Source organism: Crocodylus siamensis, chromosome 14, assembly GCF_052110815.1.
Source record: "Crocodylus siamensis isolate JL-2025a chromosome 14, ASM5211081v1, whole genome shotgun sequence".
Classification (NCBI taxonomy): Eukaryota; Metazoa; Chordata; order Crocodylia; family Crocodylidae; genus Crocodylus; species Crocodylus siamensis.
In genome coordinates, this window is record NC_143408.1 from 20,504,356 (window position 1) to 20,521,969 (window position 17,614).

A 17,614-nucleotide genomic window follows, 5' to 3' on the forward strand; every position below is an offset into this window, starting at 1 on the left:
GAGCTGACCCCAGCTGGCAGCAAGGAAGGCGTGTGCAGAGGCTGCTGGGCTTGGCAGCCATGCAAGTGGCAGAAGGTATGCCACCCACTAGGCATTTGGAGGACGACTGGCACCTGAATCACCCTGAGTGTAGCCTGTTACCAACACGGTCCAGAGCTTCTCAGGCCAACCTTCTGCCTTTTAGCCATCACTGCCAAAAAGGCACTTGTCACACCCCGTAGTGTGGTGGGGAAGATGCGGGGGCAGATGAATCCAGTGTGCAGGGCTGCTGAGCAAACACAGCCGCACTTGGAAATGAGTATGGTGACTTTAAGGTGTAAGTCTGGGGTCTCGGGTCTGTACTGTTCCCCTCCCTTGACCACATGACTTCAGATGGGATGCAGGCATGTCACAGCATTTATGGTCAAGGGTGACCACTGGCTTCTTCACGTTGACCCTTTGTCATTAAATATCTCCTCTGCGTATAGCACTGTGGTGTTCATGAAACCAAAGGATTTGGGGCCTCAGGAAATTAAACTGGAGTGGGCTGCAGGCCGAGGAGAGATCAGTGCCACCAATTCATGGAGCCACGGCAGGTAAAGGGAGCAACTAAGGTGAGATGTGCCAAGACACACCGTGGGAACAGTGCCCCAGAGAAAGCAAGGAAACCTCCCATGATCTCAGCTACTTTGAGCTGGAGGAAAGCTGGTGTATCCTTCCTGAACACAACTGCCAGGCGTGCTGCTCAGGTCTGGGAAGCCCTGGGACGATCTGCACTGCCTCAGAGCTAGGATCAAATCCCAATGCATCAAAGAAGGCAGAGGAAAAGGAAGCAGGAGTTAGTCTGGCCATTTCTGCACTGGGGAGTATCCCTCCAATGGACACGTGTGTGTGTTAGCTGGTACACCACCTCAGTCCGGTGCCCGCTGGCAACCCTCTGCTAGTCTTAATGCAAACAAGGCAAGTGTTCAAAATCTGCTCAGGGTAATCCTGCACTCCCCACAGCCCCTGAAGGGAAGGGGATGAACGGGCGGCACAGATTGTAGGACCTGTCGTGACCACCAGCTGGATTAATTTATCACTTCAGAATGATAACAAATCTTGTTTTAAAGACTCCAAGCAGCAGTGAGTCCATCACCACCTCCCTGGCAATCAGTTCCAGTGTTTGCTCAGCCTCCCCGTTAAGCAGTTGTTTTATTTCAAGCTTGAATTTGTCTAACTTGAGGCTGTTGGTGCCTGCTTCACTTCTCCTGCACAGTGGCTGTCACCTCTCCACTTCCCTTGCACTGAGCTCTTTGAGGTGCCGTGGTTCATATCGCAAGGCTCGCTTGCCTCCCTTGTTGGTACATGGTAATGTTCAGATCTCTCTCCTAGCTTGCACACTTTCTCAGAGACACATTCTGCAGTACTGTGTTAAATACTTAGCTCAGCTTTGTAATGCTTTGTTAATTAAGTCTAGCGCCTGGCTAAACTTGGCATGGCCTTTAGCTTAATTGCCTTTGCTGAGAATTGTCTGGTCAGGGTCTTTCTCCTCTATACTGAATCATCTGGATTGTGTGAGTTTTCAGCCCTTTCAAGCTGCTACTTTCAGGAGTGCAAGACAGCTACCAGTAAAAACTACTGGCGTGACTGGTATTGTGGTATTTTCGGCTACTTCCCTTTTCAAAAGAAGCGCATGGGGATGAGCTAATTCTGTATGACTACACTGATAAAGGTTGGCTCTAAAGGAGGTCACATTGAGCTTGCAGCACTGAGTCTTGAAGCAACACACCACAGTTTGGTAATATATGGAAGCTTTCTTATAAGCCGGCACTATCTGCTCAACTTTCTCTTAGCTAACAATGTTCTCTTAGGCCTAGTCCCACCTTTGCACACCCTTTCTGATGTGTGGACACCAGCAACGTCTCTGCTATCCCTTGCTTGGAGCAAAATTGCTTCCATATGTCTGCAAGCACACATGTCATATAGCCAAGGACTCACAAGGAGCCAAAAAAGAGATGTCCCATGGCAGCAATTAACCATTGGCAGCATATACGTAAACGCATTTTGATGGAGTGTGGCCATTCAGCCAAGTCACAGAGATCTCTCTTCAGCTTTAACTTGTCCTCAGTGGGTGCATCTACACAAGATGTTGACTGCAGAATTGCCTTATTAGCTTTCCTGTAGAGTCTACACGTGTGGGCCTATTAGGCTAGTAAATTAATAAAAGCCGCCATAGGTTACTATTTGTAAACACAAGTACTATCCTACGGCAGTTTTATTTAGTATGCAGCTTCGTGTAGATGCTGATGTGACTGACTGGGGCACAAGGGTGCTTCAGGGTGGAGGCCGCCGGCTGGCTAGCCCTGCACTGGGGCATCCTTGTGCCCCAGCCAGGCCCTTCACAGCATGCTGAGCTGGGTCAGAGCAGCCCTGGGTTGGCAGGCTGATCCCCCAGCCCCCCTGCCAGTTGCAACAAACTCTGGCATGATATGTGCTGGAGTTTATTGTGTCATATTAATTGCACGTGTAGATACACCCAGTTATATGTGTATAACTCAGAAATCTGTGGCATCTTCATGCTTCTTGCAATGATGATGAAAGTTATATGAAAAGCAAGAGACCCCCAAACTGTTTCATAGTTTCTAGGGTCAGAAGGGACCTGAACAGATCATCAAGTCTGACCCCCTGCTCTAGGCAGAAACAAGTGCTGGGATCATAATTCCCCAGCCAGATATCTATCCAACTTCCTCTTGGAGCACCGCCTCCCTTGGGAGCCCATTCCAGAGCCTGGCAGCCTTCACTGTAAAGTAATGCCTCCTGATATCAAGCCTGACCCTGCTCTCAATCAATTTGTGGCCATTATCCCAGGGAACAGAGCCTCACCTATTCTCCACTGGCCCCCCCTGCTGAGTTTATAGATGGCCACGAGATCCCCTCTCAGTCTTCTCTTGTGGAGGCTGAATAGATACAGGCCCTTTAGTCTATCTTCACAGACCCCCTGACCATGCGAGTGGCCCTCCTCTGGACCCTCTCAATGCTAGCCACATCCCTCTTGAAGAACTGGACTCAGTTGTCCAACCACAGCCTGGTCTCTATTGTACATGGGCCTGACAACAGAGGAGCTCTGGGATGGATGGTACTGAAAATCTTGGATTTCTCCAGTCTGTGCTTGACACAGTAAATTGAAATGGGGCTTATGTAGCCACTGCACCTTCCAAGACACAGGTCAAGTCTCTAATATGCCCTACATGTTCGGATGGTTGTGGATAATGATATGCTGTTCCCTAGGCCCTCGCTGGCACTTCATAAGCACTGTGCTGTAGCAGGCTGTGCAATGCTCAGCACTACCAGGCTATGCCGTCTGTATGAGACTGGCTTATTAACCAACTTTCCAAATTGGGTGCAGGGACTGGCCTGGAAAACCTGAGGCTCGCCGGTTGCTTTAGTCTCTATGTACCTCTGAGTGGGACGTGTCAGACTGGGAAGTTGAGTTCTAGTGTCAGTCTCATGAACCAGTAAGTGGTTAAGCTGTTTCCTTGTTATCCTAACTTCAACATTTTGATTAGCTTCCTGACTACAAAAATGTGTACAGAATAGTCTAAATTAATCTTATTTCAAATTCTGGACCGTTTTTACCATTGCTGGTTAAATGACTAACGAACCCCCCCCGTAAGCCAGCCGTCTTTTTTAATAACTTCGCAATGGGAGTTCATAGGTGGCTGTTTCTGCCTGGAATGGCTTGGCTTCAGCTGCCTGTCACAATAATCACTTCTTGCACAGCACGGAGGATGCAGCAGACACAGAAATGAGTCATCTGCAGTCGCGCTGGCAAATCTTTTGTCAACTATCTGGCATAAATCATTGGCCTCCACAGCACTGGAAGTGATGTGCATTTCCTGTACAAGCGCAAATTTCAGAGGCTGGATAAGCCAAACCCCAACCTGAACTCCCTCCTCCTCCTAAGTTTTGAAAACTTTCCAGGAGAGCAACTTGCTTTTTTGGGGGAAAAAATGTCCTTAACAGGTGTGATAGTTCCCTAGCTATAAAATTGCTGTCATCTCTTTCCTGTCAATGGGCTTACAGGACCCTTCAGGAATTGGTTTTGCAATAATAGCTCCTTCTCCTGAGCAGCAGAATACCACACCCCAAATGTCCTGACACAACTGAAGGACAACAGAGAGGCAGGCTTCCTGCCCGGGCCAGGGTGAAAGTATAATGAGCACACTACAAATTGCACCTAGCCCCGAGATTACAGGTGAGTGAAGCCTGGATGGGCCTGCCCAGTGTAGCAATCCCTCATCTGGTGTGAGGCAGGACAGTCACAGAGATGGTCTCAGTGAGCTTTGCTGTACTTACAGTTCACGGTCACCTTTACTTTCCGGATGTCCGGAGCTGCCACGTCGTTGACAGCACTGCACTCGTACTCCCCGGACTGATCCCTGGTGATCCCCGTGATCTCCAGGTACTCATCTTCACTCACAAAGCCCCGGCCTGAAAGAAGCACAGAGAAAGAGCAACGCGTGAACCCATGGTCTCTACACCCTCTCGTTAGTGGGACCAGAACCAGATGCTCTGAACCAAGGGTCCTCTGGGGACCCACTTAGACTGTTACTGTTAAATACAGGAGTGAGAAACCTCAGGAACAAGAATGGATGGGGGATGAAGGTTAGAAGCTGGGCAAGGGGCCAGGAAACAATACCCCAGGATGGAGGCAGCACAGGGGCTGCTGTAACCACGTCTGGAGCAGGTAGAGGAGCCTGTGGGGCTTTATGCTACGGTCATCCTGGGGTGTTGTACACACCACAGGGAGCCCTGGAGAGGTCGCCACAAATTAGAACAACCCTGCAGGTTCCCGTAGTTATGCCTGGAGACATCTGAGTAGTCCAGAGAGTGTGAAATGTATTTGCAGTCACATTTTGACTGCCCGTTGGCAGGCAACCAACTGTCCTAAAAATCCCCAAGATATCGCCTCACACATGAGCCCAGGCAAAGAGGAGACGGGCACAGCCAGTGCCTCCTGACCCTGTAAGGGCAAGGAATTTGTTAGGGCGATTCGTGCTCAGATGACCATAGGAAGAAGACCACGCAGGTGGTGCAGAAGGCGGCAAAAAATCCCATAGTCTTGGCCAACGATATCAGAGGAAAAATTCCACTGTAAATCCAAATCTGGTGAGGACATTAACTAAACCCACCTGCCTGAGTGGCTTCCGAGCACTAGCGGATCCCGGCTAGCCTCCCGTCCCTAACTGTGACCAATGTTTAATGCTTCAGGGGAAAGTGAAAGAAAACGCTCATTTATGGGTGGGGGGGAAGAAATCTTTCAGCTCCCCCTACAAGTGAGTTCCTGAAGCATGGGATTAATAGAATATGACATGGCAGAATAAGTATTGCAAGCAGGTGAAACATTTAAGAATCAGAAAAATATATACAAGGATCAAAAATGTAATTCAGAAAGAGCTACTGGAAATACCCAGTGCACACATGCATGCACGCACACACCACACCCCCCACATAATATGAGCTCGCTTCAAGAACACCAGCATATTGCGAACCTGCCCGTCCAAAGCAGAGCCTCTAGCACCACAGAGGAGTTGAGAAACACTGCATCACCATACGCCTCCCTCCCACACATGCAGGCAACTCAGACAGCAATGAAGTTTCCTTTCGACCCCCTTTCCTCACTGGTCAACACTCCCATTACATGCTCTGATTATAATTCCAGAAACACCACTCTCCTACCCATACCGTGCCATCCATAAACTTGTCAAGGTCCAAAGAGCAACTGTATCTCCTCTCAATCTTTAAGGGGAACCACACAAACAGTTTAAAGCTAGGGACAGCCATTCAAAAAGCCCAAGCCTGAAGTGATTCACTCTTTGCAGGTTTGTCTAAGCCGCGCAGCTTAAACTGATTAATAGCTAGACAGACATGCTCTGTTAAACCAGGAAATGCAGGCATGTGCCTGCAGTGGCTCAAGCCAGAAGCCAGGGTGCTAGAGCATGCCTGCCAGCCATTGCCGAAGGGGAGGGAAGAGCGATGCCCTCCAAGGCGCTCATTTCCCTGCTAGAGTGGAGGGGGTATGGCCAGGCACCAGCTGGGGCTAGCACAAAGGGGATGGGGAAAAAGTCTTTTCTCTGAAGCAAGGTATTGAACACAGCAATTTGCAAAGCATACAACAGGGAACTACCAAAAATCTTCATCTAAGCTAAGATACAGCCCAGTAAAACACAGCATACACAGCTTAGTCTAACTTAAAATGTAAACCAGGAAGACAAGAGTTAGTTTTACTGATCCTGAGGGTAGTGTCCCCTTACAGCCTGGCATTCAGAAAGGCTTTGCTTACGTGGCAGCAGCAAGGGGCACAACTCTGCACCACCACCCCTGTTGCTGCCGGGTGGGCAGGGGGCATCTCACCATGGTGGCATGGGACTCACAGCGGTGGCGTCAAGCTTCCCTGCCCAGCCCTGCTGCGCTGTGTCCTGCCTGCTGGGCTGCAGAGGCCCCAGGGAGAGGGCAGCAGGACAGGAAGCCCAAGCCCGCACCCATTCCCCCGCAGTGGGCTCCACTCCAGCTGTGCCCCCCTTGGGGGAGGGGGAGCCAAGCTCTGTGCTCTGTGGGGGTGGCAGCTGGGGCTCAGGCTGTGCTGTGGGGGGCGGGGGGCAGTGGGCTGCAGACCTGAGTCCCTGGCCCCATAGCCCTGGCAACCGGGGGCCCCCTCTGGCAGGGCTGGGTGGAGGGGGGTGTGGGTCAGGAGTGAGGGGCAATGCAGTGGGCAGGGTACTGGCGTATCATCATTTGTGATGCTCCTCAGCATCATAAAGCAGCAGTGGGGGACAGCTGCAGCTGGACCCAGGTCCTGGTGAGCACCATGGCCAGGGAGAGCTCTAATTTTCCATGATAAAGGACCCCAAATCAAATGCCAAAATGGATAGGTATTCAGAATTTATTTTACTATAGTGACTGAGGTACCAGTAGGCCTCCAAATGGCTTTAAAATTATATAAATTCTAAAATGATATCTATATAGCGGTGTTTCATTTTAATTGTGGATTTTGGAGGGGGGGGCGTTAATCAGAGAATTTGCAATCTTTAAACAGAGAAAAACCAGGATCTATGATAATGACATTGTCCTTTTGCCTGCCAGGGGCTCTTGGAGGGCGACACTGAAAACCATGGGAAAGTGCTATAAAGGCAGAAACGTATTCTGCTGGGCATATAAGGATTTATGCAGGCACCTCTCCACACATTACAGAAAGGAGGACAGATTTTGCTGTAATGGTGACATGAGTTATTTGCAACATTTATACCAAGGAAACGGTCCATAGTAGCAATACTGTAAATTATTGGAGAACAGCAAACGCCACTCATTGTGTGATGTTTATCACCCAGTCTTTAGAGGCTAAAGGTTGATACTGTGCTCACCCCTATGCCAGTGTGGTTATAGTTGCTATTATTATTATTAATCATATTTATTACGATAGCACTTCGGGACCAAGCAAGGCACTGCTCAGACACACAGGGAAGTAGGCTCTTCTCTGACGAGCTTCTGATCTAAATACATGTTGCGCTGTGTTGTAGAAGATGCCCTACTGCTCGGCTTTCCGAATGGCCCTGGGTTCTAGTAACAGGCTCTCACATTTTCTAAGTTCCTTTGTGCTGATGAAGCACTCAGGGAGAGTCACCTAATACTTAAGCTGATGCCCCGATGTGGCCATTTGTGAGAGTGCTGAGGACAAAACAGCATCGCCCATGGATGCAACGCCCAGATGCACATGTTGCTGTGCATCTTCCACTTCCAGGCGGCCGTCAGCTACCCCAGGTAGCCGACAGCCTGCTGCAGCTTGAATCCTTTGGCCTTCTTACATCTTGTGGCTCCAAGGACAAAGGGGAGCAGCAGTTCCTTTTCTCCCTCTCGATTCCTAATCTCCTGCTGACCTAGAAGCAACAGCAGCGACCAACAACCACTCTGCTCTCTCGGTGACTCATGCCCGTGGCTGTGCTCCCTGTGCTCTGCCATGGGCAGCTCTGCTCAGCCTTCAGACCCATGAAAAGGCAGTCCCATGGAGACACGTGCCTCAAATCACAGGGAGTGCAGCTGCAGCTTTGCTCTGCTCAGACAGTGGAAACCTGGAGAATGGATGCTGGCTGAAACACTCCCTCTACTCCAGCCAAAGAGGGTTTCTCTATAGGTGATCATAGCTACCCACTGGGTAAATAGACAAGCATGTACAATAAAACAGTCCCTTGTTGGAGTCTCATTTGTTGCTACCAATAGATTTGGAAGTTTGTGAACACGAAGCGAAGAGCAGATAAAGCTTGTTCTTTCTTCGCCAACTTCCTCCGTGCTGGAGCCAAAATACACCCTGCTATTCCCGTGATAACAAACAAGCACAGAGCTCTGCCAATTCACTTCAGTCCTCATTTGCAGCACTCCCTGCTTCCCAAATTCACTTTCGACAGAACCTTTATGGCCTTGTTCTGCTGTCACCCAAAATATTATGGTCCAAGGATTCACACATGCAGCTCTCTCAATGCACTTCAGTTTCTGACCTGCAACACCTTCTGCTATTCCAGCCCTGATCCTACAGCGAGCTCTATTGACGCAGTCTCAGTCCTGATCTCAGCATCCTCTGCTATTTCAGTCCTGTTCAGACAGCTCTGCCAATGCACCTGAGCCTTGAATTGCAGCACCCGACTGCTAATTTGCTTCCAGAGCTTTTCTAAAAGCAGTTCTGCAAAACTGGTTGGTGGCATTTGGTGCTATAGAGCCGTGTCTGCTGAGGACGGTGATGAGAGTCTATTGAACTAATATCACCATCCAGAAGCTCACTGGGTCTGTCCCAATTAGTGTGTAAGGATCAAAGCATAAGCGAGCACCGGAAAATCATTTCCCAATGCTGCGACATGCAAGTCACAAAAGTGAAAGCCACTATTGCTACAAGTCCAAGCAACCCTGCCGTCGGTAATACCAGAACTGCTGAGTGCTTTCAGACAGGAAACAGCATTGACAACAAAGCTTTTTTGGCTCAGAAGAAAAAAAAAACCACTCCCTGAAACTGTAATGCACAGAGCATCGGGTGGGGGAGAGAGGAACAAAATAAAGTGGACACATGACGACGGAGCTTTGTTAAAGAGTCTTCCTTGTAATAATCCCATAATCCCAGGACCATTATGGACCCCATCTATCCTCCAGGTGATCGCTATAAAAGATGATTGAGAGCAGAGAGCAGAAATGGATGCAACGAGCCGGCGACAGAAATACATAAATAACCAAGGTGATTTCTTCCTGTGGAGAAGGGGCCTTGGCGAGAGAGATAAGCTGGGCTCGCTACATTAGAGAGATAAGGATCTACAAGGATACAAATGGGTACTTTCAGAAAGAGCCTGCGTGACAGACACGGCGCCATCAATTATGTGACGTGGGGGTCGCTCTGGCGCCGGGAGCCTCCCCGGCCGAGTAGCCGCTGTGTGTTGTGCTGGGAGCCATGCACCCTGCAGCCGACTGAGCAGCAGAGGGGACCGGCGCGTGCTGCTCAGTACCGCACCGCCGGTTCCTGCTTCACTAGCAGTTGACAAGAAGCAGAAACTTGGAAAAACAGAAGTTACATGTCCCCCGCACCCACTAAGACCTAACGCTTGAGCTTGAACCACTTGCCCACCAAAGACCCCTCAGCAAACGAGGTGATCTCTGGGACTCTCACAATTTCTGAGCACAACCGAGAAGACAAAGCTCGGAGACCCCCTTTTCTCAGCACTGCTCTGGAGCTGGGCAGGATCTGGCAGAAGCTCATGTGGTGGCGTCGAGCCTCACTCAAGATGTCCTCCAGAGACAGGTGCCATAGACGGGCCCTGGTCTTAGCTGCTGCTGTTGAGGTGAGCTGGCCTCACCTGGCTGGAAGCAGATGATCCTTTGGGTGGATGCAGCTAGCATGGCCCCAGCCAGGGGTGTGAGAATAGGGGGGGAAGTGATGAAAGAGCTGGGGGGCAAAGTGGCAGTCGTGGTGACAAAGACATGGCAGTCGGGAAGGGAGCAGGACAATGTGTAAGTCTCAGAGAGGGCAGGGACCAGAAGAAAGCACCCTCTAGGTCCTTCCTCTCCCTTGTGCCCTCCTTTGGAAAATCAAGTAGTTGCCCCAGAGGAGCTGGCTCCCCTTGCTAAGCATGGGGATGGGCACCGCAATGCATTTTGTCCTTGTCTGGAGCTGCAGTTTGGGAGGCTCGCCGCTGCCTGGAGTTAATGGAAAGTGTGATAAACCCATTGTTTCATTTTGCCTTAATTAATACAAGCAATTCGATTGTGCTGAAGTCATTCTGGTTTGGAGAAAGCGCCCTGGGGTCAGCGCCTCGCTGGCTGGCAGAGTGATACAAAGCTCTTTGTCTTGCATTTGGGCTGAGCCGGGAAGGCTCTGCCTGCCGAGGCTCTGCTTGGCTTCCTTTCCTCCCACACACCCACCCTGGGGGGCCTGGCTCCCTCCCTTTCCCTCGGCACGTGGCTAAATGACAAGGTAATTACAGCAGTAATGAGGAGGGAGCAGCCATCCTGCAAGGGGATTTTCAGTCCTAGGACACATCATCATCATCACCACTCACCCCATCCCCACAAACGTAAGTACTTCCACAAACACTCTGCCCCAGCCTCCTGCCTTGGATGCACAAACAGATGAGGCTTTGTGGCATGCTCAGGAGGTCAACACAGCTGGGCCTGGGGGGCCAGAGGATGTTTCACCCCTAGGAAGCTCCTCTCCACCCCCAGATGGCTCCTCACTTTCATAATGTGGATGACAAAGCTCAAAAGCCCCAGACAGCAATAACCATGGCAATGGCATGTGGGGCCTGGAGGATGCAGTTGAAGGACAGTTTCTTAAGCAGTTCATTCCCAACCATTTACTTATACTCAAAGCTCCTTTGGGACAGAGACCGTCTTTTTATTCTGTTTGCAGGGGACCTATCACTTGCAGGCCTTGGCTGTGACGGGGGCTTGGTGGCACTACTGCAACATTGTCATTAATAATGGCCAGAAATAGATTGATGCACTGTAGGTCAAAAGCAACCTCTTATTGCCACCTGGAAGCCAACAGATCTGGCAAGTGTGTTATATTTCTGCATGTCCAAAGAGGGAGAGGTTTGTGTCCCATTAACCACTGGGTGTTCCCAGTCCTTTGCAATGGGCTAGAGCTGCTCTCTGTGCGTCTGGGCTCTGTGGGTCCAGCCCCAGCTCTCTCAGCCTTGCTGGTTGGACTTGGAAACATGAGTTAACTTCTCTAGAAGCCAATCCTCCATCTGGGATACAGTTAATGATCTAATGCACCAGAGTGTTGTGAGTATTAAATAAAGCACTAGAATGAAACTTTCAACATAATTGCAAAATCTGTTTTGGCAGTGCTGCCCTGGTGTTGCAGATTAATTACATCTGTATGACCTTTCCATCCAGCCGTGTGGAAACAGGAAGCAGCCAGAAATATCTTAAACCCCGAATCAACACAGGGAGAGAGAGGAAGGGGCAACACAACTGGGAGAGATGCCGGTCCTGATTAATAGGCCCAGATGGCATATGATCTGTGTGGATCTGGAAGGTCAGTTGGCCATTTCTGACTGGCTCTGGATGAGCAGCAGATGCTGCTGCTGCAAAAAGAAAGGTTGCCAGGGTGGATCCTCAGTTTTCTGAGAGCCTTAGGTTACTGCACTAAGACTGTATCAAACGCAGCAGCTGTACTGTATACAACCCAACCTTCAGTCCTTATAGCTAACCAAAGTGACAGATAGGGCCCTCCGTACCTCTCAGGATGGAGTCACCAATGACGATCACGTGACGCTTCTTCCTCCTGGCCTTCTTGTCTCCTTCGGCTTGCACGGGCCTTTTACGATCAGATCACCAGATCATTAGATGCAGGGGCAGCAGTGGATATCGTCTTCCTGGACTTCCGGAAGGCTTTCGACCCTGTCTCTCACCCTGTTCTCATTAAGAAACTGGGGGGCTGTGGTGTAGACACCCACACAGTCAAATGGGTCACCAACTGGCTGGAGGGCCGCACCCAGAGAGTGGTAGTAGATGGGTCCTTCTCAACCTGGAGGGACGTGGGCAGTGGGGTCCCACAGGGCTCGGTCCTTGGGCCCGCGCTGTTCAACATCTTCATCAGCAATTTGGATGAGGGGGTAAAAAGCACCCTGTTCAAATTTGCTGATGACACTAAGATGTGGGGGGACGTGGGTACATTGGAAGGATGCAACAGGCTACAATCAGACCTTGACAGGTTACAAGGGTGGGCGGACGAGAATAGGATGGGTTTCAACACAGAGAAGTGCAAGGTGATGCACCTCGGGAGGAACAACCGGCACCATACCTACAGGCTGGGGAACTCCCCTCTTGTCAGCACAGAGGCAGAAAGGGATCTGGGGGTCATCACTGACTCCAAGATGAACATGGGCCGGCAGTGTGGGGACGTGGTCAGGAAGGCCAACCACACCTTGGCATGCATCCACAGATGCATCTCGAGCAGGGCCAAGGAGGTGATCCTCCTCCTCTATGCAGCACTGGTCAGGCTGCAGCTGGAGGACTGCGTCCAGTTCTGGGCGCTGCACTTCAGGAGGGATGTCGACAGCATGGAAAGGGTCCAGAGGAGGCCACTCGCATGGAAAGGGTCCAGAGGAGGCCACTCGCATGATCAGGGGGCAGCAGGGCAGGCCCTATGAGGACAGGCTGTGGGACCTGAACCTGTTCAAAAGAGAAGGCTGAGGGGGGATCTTGTGGCCTGTTATAAACTAGTCAGGGGGGATCAGTAGGAGTGACCAGGAATAACGGTCACAAGCTGGCAGAGGGGAGATTTAGGTTAGATATCAGGAGGCGCTACTTCAAGAGAAGTGGTGCAGGCTCCTACCCTGGGGGTGTTTAAGAGGAGGTTAGATGAACATCTTGCTGGGGTTGTTTGACCCCAGTACTTTTTCCTGCCATGGCAGGGGGTCGGACTAGATGATCTGCTCAGGTCCCTTCCGACCCTACACACTATGAAACTATGAAAACCGGCAGGGCTAAAGTCTCCCGAATTCACCAGTGCAACCCCACAAAGCAACGAGGGTTGGCTCGATGGAGAGCTGTGTCTGCCAAGTTTCAACTGGCAGACACCCCTTAGAGCAGGGGTGGGCAACGTCCAGACTGCAGAGTGGGTTCAGCCCGTGGTGGACTCCATTTCCCAGCAGCCCCTGCCCATGTCACTGCAGCTGGTTTCCATGGAGACCCCAGGAGGGGTGGGACCATGACACCAAGGTCCCCAGTGCCAGAGCTAATGAAAACTCCTCACCCTGGAGGGAGCAGTACCACCAGGTCCCTCACTCTCTTGGAGGAGTTGTGGCCACGAAGGGTGTGTAGGGTTGATGTTAAGGTCCCCTGAAGCCCATACACCCCAGCCATCAGAAATACTAATATTAAGTTTGGGGCAAAACAGACCCCTTTAACTCCACCTGGTGACCAACAGGCACGTAGGGCTAAGAGGTGCTTCAAAAACAGACCCGCCTCTCGAAGGGCAGGGAGGTCTTGGCACTAGAAGTTCTGCTGATAGTCAAGTTTGAGGTCAACGCCTGCCTCCGTCTGCCCCGAACTACGATGCGTTAACTTACCCCAGCAGGCCAGCCTTGACCACAGGAAGTCAGCAAGCAGCAATCCCACAATGCTTGCCCCAGATTCCCCGTTCTTCTGCCTCCCACTTCCTCCCTCCACTGGCCAAAAAGTAGAGTGGAGCCAGGGCAGAGAGACAGTTGTTTTCAGACTGATTCCTGGAAAAGCTCCACCAAGGAACCTGAGATAGCCTGAGAACCATGCTCGAGAAATAAGTTGTACACTATGCATGGGTTTGGTGTGGGCCACAGATATATACAGACGGGAAGGATGCTAACATGAACAGTGTAGCAGTTAACTCAGTTCATTGCTGAAGACAGCAAAGCCTGGCTGGTTTGGATGGGAAAACTCTGCCCCTTCCCTTTCTTTTACAATCACCAGCAGCTGTTTCCTCCAGCACATTTGGCTCAGACGGACTCTCTCCCTCCAAACCTCCAGGCTGAGAGGTCCTTCTCCCAGCGCATCCCCTTTGAAAGGACATCCTGACACATCCTCCACTGCTGAGCGCATCAACCTACTTCTCCCCAATCCTGCAGGGTTTTTATTGGAAACACTTTGACATGGCAAGATTATCTGTCTGCACATTAGCCCTCACCGTATGATAATGAGGCTAATTAACAATGTTCGTTAATATCTTTAAATTACCTGTGTTAGCTCCCAGCCAAAACACCCACGAGCGGCAGCAGCAGCACCGGCATGTTTGCTTTGGTGACTGACATTACTTTCTACAGTTCATCAGAAACCTCGAAGGCGGTCATGTCACTAGATACAACCCGGTCCACAGGTGCCCAGCCCAGATCAGCATTCGGGCAGGTGGCTGCTCGTGGCAGCGGAGGGGCCTTGCTCTTGGAAAGCACCTCTTTATTCAAGCAGTGAGTCACTTCCTCTCTTTCTACCTCATTTTCCCATTTGCAGGTAAAAGGCCTGACCTTGATCACCTCCACACCCCTGGCTGAAAACTGCTATATGGGGACTAGGGGGTAGGGCACCCTATGAGATCCCATGCCTTTTTGCAGCGCTCATTCTGGGGAGAGGGAGCTGTCTCCAGCCTGCCCACCCAGTGCTTTTAAAGTTACAAACCACCCTATATCCAGTTAATCACCATGGATTTGCCTAATTATTCTGCTGTCCCAGAGTCCTTTGTAGGCAAGCCCGTTGTTCCTCGGTTAGGATGGAAACTGGCAGGCCCAGAACTGCATGCTTAACAAATCAGAAGGCAATTCATCTTCAGAAGAAAACAAGTGATATTTACATTATTAAATCACAATTACAAAGCAAATCAGCTGCAGAAGAAGGGAGCCCATTTTCATCAATTATTACTGAACTGAACGTAATTTTTCAATCACAGGCGGATTGTAAATGGAGGCCTCTGTGCAGCTAGAACTCTTTTATCATCATATTTACTAATCAGGTATTAACTTCTCAGAATTACCATTGTGAAAAGAAAGCGGGGGTGGGGGGGGGGCGGGTAAAAGAAGGGGGAAAAAAGAGAAGGATGCACTTGTGCTAATTACGGAAAGCAAAATTAGGCGTCGTGAGCAATTCATCGATAGGACAATGAGACGCCGTCTCCTGGGCCAGAATTAAATGTGCTCTCGGCTTCTTTAAACAGGGTTTCCTTCTAGAAAAATAAAGTGTTTCCAGTTTGCTCAGAATTATCCGGGCGTGTTAGGGGAGAGGTAAAAGAAAAAGTCCCTTGTGCCTCGATACAACAGTGATGGACCCATTAGAAAGAGAAGGGAAATGAGGAGAGGCAAGATCAGAGAGAAGAGGAGCAAACGGATTAGGGAGAGATTCATGCCCCACTCAGCTGTGCTGCACTACGCGGGTACATGTCTTAGGAGATGTCTCATAACCTAAGACTCTGCAGACTTTGGCTCTGCTAAACAGTGTCATTTCAGACAAGTCACCTGCTCCTCCCCTGTCTCTGTTCCCTTGACAGGGAGGATAATATACCCTTTCCTCTATCTTCTGCCTTACCTATTCAGAGTTCTTTGGAACAGAGGTCCTGGGACTCTGCTCCTGGTAGCTGATCCCAGACACAATTCATACAAAGAACAGGTTGAGGCCAAATCCTTTGCTACAAGTGAGGAACACAAACCCCAAGTCAAGAGGAGCCCAAAGGCTTCTGTACATCTTTGATCCGGCAGCTGTGACGTGTAGCCAGTCTCAGGTGTAAACTAGAGCAGCCTCCAGGCTGGTGTACCCTGTGTTATGTTAACAGCACCAACAGGGAACGGGCAGAGCTGTAAATAGTGGTGTCCCAACCATACCCTGAATGGTGGCTCCAGAAGGGACAGCGTAAGAGCTCCATTTCACTTCAGCCACTGGACGATCTTCTTTGCATGGCAGTTGGTCAGACTTACCTAAGGGACCCAACACTGGATCTATTTTGGGGCTACGGATGAACTCAGCTCAGAGTCTTCAACCAGTGCACAGTACAGATGTGAGCGTTTTCAAGCTGAGGCTGACGTGGGCAACCCTTGAACTGGGGGAGTGGTGCAATACAATGTTTGACTTCCCTGCAAATGTTTGCATTTTGTCAAACTGAGTTGCTGTACCACATCTTGGGCTTCCCCATGCCAGGCCTCCAGGGTTGGCAGCTAAGTGCAGCGCTGAGAAAGGGACCATTGGGTCCCAGCCCATGGAGAGGAGGGAGCAGTTTTGCACGTTCAGAAGCAGAGCATACCGCGAGGGGGCAGCAGCACATAGCACCGGCTTCATCTCCTCCTCTAAGAGCTGAGCTGAGCCTGCAGTTGGATGCAGGGTCCAGAAGGGATAAGGCCTTCTTCTTCCCCCTTTCCTGGTGTGACTGAACTTCATCGCAGCGCATGACTGCAGCAAGCCAGCTCCAGCTCCTCACAAGCACACCCCAATGGAGGAAGGGGCTGCTCAGCATCACGGCATCGCGCCTCCTAATTCTGAGCCGTGGTGGACCGGATGAAGCCCGAATGGAAATGTAAGGCACTCTTTTGGTGTAAGGCACTGGCAGAGCCTCTTCTGACTTGTCCTGGCACTGCTCTTCGATGCTATGCCAAGCTGCAGAGCACAACTGCAGCTGCAGCACAGGATGGAAATGCTCCCGTATTTTCCCAGCACCTTTTGGAGCCTCTGACCTGTACTGGATGTGGGAGGGAATGATGGCTGAGGAAACCAGGGGTGTGGGGGGGGGGGGGGGAGGGGGGGGAACGGATGGCAATAGGTGGGGGCAGGGGTACAGGACTGGTAAGGGAGATTTAGGGAAGGGCTGCATGTAATAAGGAGGATGTTGGAGAGAACCAGGCAGTGTAAGGAGGAAGCCCAAGCTCAGGACCCACCTCAGCCCCCCGTCAAATGAGGAAGGGCCAAGTCCTGCTCGTGCCTGCCCGCTGGTGATCAGGATGAAGTGCACGCTGGTGCAACACGTGAGCTCGAAAGAAAAGGCGTTCAAAGCCTGCTGGTGTGTCTGTCTCTCCGGGACATTCGTCACAATCCCTTTCCCCCCATGCCCTGTAAAAAAATGGACTGCATCTCCTGCCTGCCGTTCCTCATTCCAGGAGCCTCCTGCTGCGTCAGACCCTGCCCCTGCCAGCACCGCCCAGAAACGAGGGGCTGCCTCTGGGCACACTGGCTGCAATGAGTGGGCCTTCAGACCCCCGACTCACACTGGGAAAGGAGACAAGGACTGGGTTCATCCTGGCACGATGCCCTCTGCATAATCTGAGCTCGCTTTCCAGGTCACCACTTCCAGTTCTTCACACTTGCGTGCCTTCAGCATGCTTGGTCAGGGCACTGCCACGTTCCCTGTGCCTCCTCGCCTCTGTTTCCTTGCAGCCTCTCGGGCAGAGCAGTGGTTTTCTTTTCCTAGAGTGCTGTTTTCCACAGAGCTTTAACAATTAAAACCCTGGAAAGGCAACGGTGTCCCATCAAGTAAGCAAGCCCATTACTATTAATCAGTGGCTGAGACAAAGGAGGACTATGCAATGGTGAGACAGCATAGATCTTCCCAGGGTTACACAGCCAGGCATGTGCCAAATGAGAGGTGGATAATGACTGAGAGCCCTCA

General features: G+C 50.9%; 1 protein-coding gene across 3 annotated transcripts in view; it reads right to left on the bottom strand.

The window, feature by feature from the left end:
* LOC149853431 (opioid-binding protein/cell adhesion molecule homolog) overlaps positions 1 to 17,614 on the bottom strand; it is a 649,187-nt gene that overhangs the window by 20,832 nt on the left and 610,741 nt on the right. For all 3 annotated transcript variants that reach the window (XM_090027258.1, XM_090027257.1, XM_090027259.1), the window contains one exon: positions 4,318 to 4,452. In XM_090027258.1, coding sequence (XP_089883384.1) covers positions 4,318 to 4,452 — 135 coding nt within the window. The remainder of the gene's footprint in view (positions 1 to 4,317; positions 4,453 to 17,614) is intronic.